Here is a 5,841-nt window from a genome sequence, read left to right on the forward strand (position 1 = left end):
CGGGTAATAAATTAGGGGTGCAACCGAGCCAAGTCAAGTATTGAGTTTGATTCGATATTTAAAGCTCGACATTCAGTTCGAGCTCGATTGAATACCTACTTTTAAGCTTAAGTTCGAGTTAAGATATAATCGAATTACTTGTACGATTATTTTATTAAAAAGAAAAATAGTATAGTGAGAAATTTTTTAAGCTCTTTTTGTGGTAGTGGATTCTTGTTGCGACAAAACTAAGTAGATGACACAGGACCAAAAAAAACAAACATGACAGGCTTCTCGTCTTTCCATGTACCAAAATCAATTTTAATTTCTTACTAATAATAATTCATCGAATCTTTGTCCATCTTATAGAGAAAGGTGAAGCAGCAAAAAGAAGTTCCTCAACGCCATGGCCACCGATTTCAAATCCATCCCAATCATCGGTATATTATATATTATCCCATGATTTTTCCGAAATTATCTATCCAATATATATATCTGATTAATTTTGCATGCCCTTCTTCCGATTAATACAATTTTTCCTTTCAGAAACTATCGGGTTTTTATTCGAATTCAAGTTCTAAGTTTGATTGAAATTTGAACCTCCATCTTAAACGTTGAGTCTGGGTTTCAAGCAAAAGAAAGAAGGGTTTGATTAATTTAAACTAAAAGCATAAGGAAAATGGTCAATGAAGCAGTGTAATTTATTAATTGAATTAAAGGATTTTGATTAAGTTTGTATCTCTGAAAATCTGAAGATTGTTAAGTTGTGATTATTTTTGGGATTTTAGCCGTCCTTCTTTTTCTTATTTATAAGTCGTGATATAGATGTTGCTCCTTTGTTGGCCAAATGCGATGATCCAAAAATGGTTCAAGACCCTGCTGTACGTGAAGTTGTTAAGCAATTGGATCAGGCTTGCCGTGAGGCTGGGTTCTTCTATGCGGTAAAATTTTCACTTCTAGTTCTTATTCTATTTCTATGTTCTTCTAAACTCTAAGGTAATTTTACACCTATGATACTGAAACTTTGTTGTAAGTGTTAGATACAAGTACTTATCCGGCACGGATATATTCAATTTTGTCTAAGTTTTTAGATATATTGGAGGATCTTGGAGGGTCATATCTTAATGCTCATATCTGGATATGCATTGGATATGATGTTAGATACGGGTGCTTAAAAAAAGATAAAAGATTGAACCAGAATAGGTTTATATTAGTATTTTGCTAATAGTCAAAGAATCTTAGAGCATAAAATCTGATTCTCATTTGAAAATTTTCCCATGATATTTTTCATAGCTGAAAGATGGAGTTTGATTTTTATGCATATAAACTGAAAATTTTCTTTATATCTTGTTGATAGCCTAACTTGTCGCCCGGTTTTCTATTTTTGGTACACTTTCGGATTCATTAGAAGGGTCATGGTATCCCTGAGACCATGGTTAAAGAGGTTAGAAATATCACACACAAATTCTTCGATCTTCCTTATGAAGAAAAACTCAAGATCAAGATGACACCAGCTGCTGGATACAGGTTTGTTTGGTGAAGTAGAACCTATATGTGAATATTAGTGGTTTACTGGTTTAAGATTAATGATTAGTGTATATGGATATGGATATCATTGACTGGGTAAGGTGACATTCAAATGCAGGGGATACCAGAGAATCGGAGAAAACATAACCAAAGGCGTGCCTGATATGCATGAAGCAATTGATGTGGGTGTTACTAACAGCTACTTTATGTTCTACCATTTCATTTACATTGCATTGCTATTGCAAGGTGTCAGTGGGACTTTTTAATGTGTTTTCTCCAATCTGAAATTGTTATAATCGAATATACAAGGACTTTTGACATAAGTTCTCTGCTGGTGCCATATTGCTAGTTCCAGTTAATCATTGATAAAGGATTCTCTCCACTACCTTTCCGTCACTTTATATACAAGGGTGATTAATGCACTTTCAACTGAACTCTAAGGTTTATATTTGTGCAAATCATATTTTCTTTTTTGATTATTTTTTCTTTATCAGCATGTACTATTTTAGTTCTTTAAAGTTTCAGTCATAGATTTAGTTGAAAATGCATTATTCACTCTTGGGTAGTGTAGTGGAAACTTCCAATGCTTGGAGAGGTTCTTTGCATGAACCATCTCCGTGCAGCCCTGAAAAGAGGTGTTTCCGATGTTAGATTATCCTTTTAATTATCTCAATTATATCGTTTTTTCCTTATTGTTGGGATTAACTTTAACAGTTCCATTGTAGGAAAGTATTATAATAAGTAGCACATATTGTTTGCTTCTGTATAATATATAATTCCAGTTTGTATGCTTTTCTGGATTACAGTGCTATAAAGAACTAAAACAAGGGATGTATGGAGCTCTTGGAAAACCCATGGAAGGATGCAATCAATGGTACATTATAAGAATTAGTGGTTTCTCAACTGTATCCATTTTACAATATTTTCTTATGCAGTACGGCTGTAAATGAGATTGATCAACTTTGGAAGGGCCTTAGTGCAATGTTAGAGTTTTTTTTTTTTTTCATCCAAGGACCTGAAATTTTCCAGGTGTACACAAAATTCTTGATAATTTAATTAATTGACCTAAGCCATTACAAAAAGGTTATACGTTACATCTGTCTCACAACGTCATGGATTTGCCATTTTCATGGGAATACTGGTACTGTCAATTTTGCATCTAGTGGCTGATCTGAAAGTTAGGTTGAGTTTTGGAGTTGATGTTCTTTTGTCTTGCAATATTGTATTTGACAGGCCACATTATCCTCCGAACTTCAAAGAACTCATGGAGGAGTATATTAGCCTCTGTACAGGTATGCTTGTCTTTTGTCATTTTCTCCTTTAATAATTTTACTGGCCGGAAATTGATGGCAACTTTTGTATTTTTGTTGCTTACAGAAGTGTCAAGAAAAATTATGCGGGGAATTGCTCTTGCATTGGGTGGATCACCAGATGAATTTGAAGGTGAAAGAGGCGGTGATGCATTTTGGGTGATGCGCCTTATCGGTTACCCAGGAGCATCAACTGCAAATGGAAAATGCACGTCTGAAAATGACATTGGATGGTAATGGAATGTGAATGTTGCTGGTTTTCCCTTTGCCTAAGTTGCTGTTCTTTTACTATTTCCTTACTTTTCTTCACTTGCTTTATCCATGTCTTTTGGCCAAACAATTCAGTGGAGCACACACGGACTATGGTAAAGTTTTCTCTTAACTTGAGACGAGTGATTTAAAAGATTTAGACCGCCATTTTAAGTTTTACAATATTTGAACAGGTTTGTTAACATTAGTGAATCAAGATGAAAATATTACTGCACTTCAGGTATGATCCTCTTAGTTTCCGGTTTTAAGGAATTGACAAAACTGATCCATTGCTATCGATTCTCTTGTTAGAAGGGAAGTAGGTATTAATGAAACAGCATGTTTAGATGTTTCTTTTTTAGTTCCGCAAAACATTTCTTTGTTTATAATTCTGAAGATTACCGCAGCTATAGTTAGCACTTTTATCTTGTTTGACCAAACCATTGCTTGCTTGATTTTTCTCCATCTTTGATTTTTTAACCAAATGTGAGACATCTTCCTTGTCCTGGGGTTTTCCATTTCATTCTCGAGACCTAACAGTTTATGCTGGATGGTTTCAACTTTCCCGAATTCTAGTTTTTGTCCTCACCTTTGTATCATACTGCTGCTTTAGTTGTTGACAACAGTTAATCTAATCAAAGTGTTGCAGGTGAGAAACCAGGCTGGTGAGTGGATCTCAGCTCCTCCGAATCCCGGAACGTTTGTCTGTAACATTGGTGATATGTTGAAGGTACATTAACACGAAGCTAAAAGTGATTTCAAATGTTGTGTCTATTATATCTTGCTAAAAGGTTTGGTTTAATTGCAGATACTATCCAATGGTTTATACGAGTCAACTCTACATCGAGTTATCAATAAATCTCAGACATATCGTGTCTGTGTCGCCTTTTTTTATGAGGTGAATATTTATTATGATTTGATCAAGGGGTAGGGAAAGGGGTTATCCGGGTTTGAGCATGAGACCTAATGTCACCAAAGACTTGAGCAACGCAAGTTATTTGCCACTACACCGTGGCTAGTTGATTTGCGAGGTTAATATTTACAAGTAGAATTATCTGTCAGTTTTGACCTTCCTGAATATTATTGTTTTTCCGAACAGCCAAATTACGATGCAGCAGTTGAGCCTTTGGAAGTCTGTGTACGGAAGAGAGGCGGAACTCGGAAGTTCGAAAAAGCTGTTTACGGAGAACATTTAGTTAGCAAAGTTCAAACGAACTTCGTAACATAGGAGTTGGAGTTTGAATTTTGGGGCAAAACTTTTCATACTCTTGTTGTCTCAAAATGCAGCGATGAAGGTTGAGATGAACCTAATTGTTCAAACTTGGTCGGTGATTTAATCTAATAATTCAATCTTCAGCACTTAACCTTTTAACACATTTCCTTGCTTCTTACTTCTTAATACATAATCATATTAGTGTAACATCTTTCTGTAAATACATAGGAAAGCACAGCTGACAAGAAATGTCACATGTCCCCTAACACTTCCATACAGAGCATTTCTTTGCTAACAACTTGGGTTTCTCTAAGCTACACTGTAGTGTTAAAGTACGTAATGATACAATCCAAGTTACATTTAACATTTATTTCTTTAAAGTAATTATCCTCGATTACTATCCAGACATATAAAATATATAATTCTCTAAAAACCTTCGAAGTACACAAAACTTAGGACTATCTATAACCAGTGGCAAATCTAGAGGGGGGCTCGCATGGGCCCGCCTCCCCAAAATATATTGTACTTTGGCCCCCTTAAAATTATAAAAGTTTGATTTAATCCTTTAAAAATTATAAATATATAAACTATAAAAAGTTAAAATTTCATTGGGCCCCCTTAAAAGATTGTTCTGGCTTCGCCCCTGCCTATAACCCCTCTTCAATACATAAATATTAGGACAATGTGTTTCATCGCACTTGAAACTATGTCCTCCTACATTGGCAATAACGTCCATACCAATCAAGCTAAGACTCAATCAACAATTCTTATAAGTCTAAATAATTTTAAATAATGTTTATTTTTATAAATAATTTTATAATATATAATATATATAAGCATGAGTTTGAAAAACCTTTTGAATGGACAATAATATTTCTTTTATTATTCATTATATAACTAAGTTGACATTAGATTATTAACTACTAGGTTTTATAATAACAAAAATAATATTAATTAACTAATGAAAATCCCTTAAATAAATGATAGATAGATAATACATATATATATATATATTAGTAGCAAAATATTGGAGAGATTCAATTACAAATTAACAGAAACAACATTAGGATTAGACAGCAAGAAACTACTATCTAACCGAATCTGGTTAGCAACCTTAGTATGAGTGACATGGAACACTAGAGTGCCAATCGGTTACTCTCTCATTAATCCTACCAAAATTTGGGGAGCGAAATTCACTTCCCTTGGAATCTGCTTAATGTCCACTCGCCACTCAGGTCTGCACTGTTCTTGGTTCTTAAATCAAATCTCTATTCACATGTCCTTTGAGGCCACCATGGATACCTTTGACAACTAAAGCGTGGTCAGTCTCAACAATGACATCCTTCCGCTTAGCATCCTATACTAGTTGAAGACCATTATAAATAGCCCAAAGTTTAGCTTGTTCAACACTACATCTTCCAATATTTCTCCCGATCCCCTACATCCATTTACCATGCTCACCTCTTGCCACTGTTGCCAAAGATGCGAGACCCGAAGACAGATTGCGAGAACCATCAACATTTAATTTAAAAGAACCAGTAGATGATGGACTCCACCTACAAT

At 34.7% G+C, this 5,841-nt stretch overlaps 1 protein-coding gene across 2 annotated transcripts; it reads left to right on the plus strand.

Moving 5' to 3' along the window:
* The first annotated feature begins 205 nt into the window (after positions 1-205).
* LOC105777792 (probable 2-oxoglutarate-dependent dioxygenase At3g50210) lies at positions 206-4,441 on the plus strand. Of its 2 annotated transcripts, XM_012601256.2 has the most exons (12): positions 211-419; positions 805-920; positions 1,388-1,506; positions 1,625-1,688; positions 2,313-2,380; positions 2,740-2,798; positions 2,884-3,049; positions 3,162-3,181; positions 3,260-3,306; positions 3,715-3,795; positions 3,874-3,963; positions 4,165-4,441. In XM_012601256.2, the coding sequence occupies exons 1-12, from the start codon at positions 386-388 to the stop codon at positions 4,291-4,293; spliced, it is 993 nt and encodes a 330-aa protein (XP_012456710.1). In that variant the 5' UTR covers positions 211-385; the 3' UTR covers positions 4,294-4,441. The 2 variants fall into 2 exon arrangements, with proteins under 2 accessions (XP_012456713.1, XP_012456710.1); XM_012601259.2 differs by lacking the exon at positions 3,874-3,963 and having other exon boundaries at positions 206-419.
* Positions 4,442-5,841: the final 1,400 nt, after the last annotated feature.

The sequence above is a fragment of the Gossypium raimondii genome, chromosome 10 (genome assembly GCF_025698545.1).
Source record: "Gossypium raimondii isolate GPD5lz chromosome 10, ASM2569854v1, whole genome shotgun sequence".
NCBI classification, from domain to species: Eukaryota; Viridiplantae; Streptophyta; class Magnoliopsida; order Malvales; family Malvaceae; genus Gossypium; species Gossypium raimondii.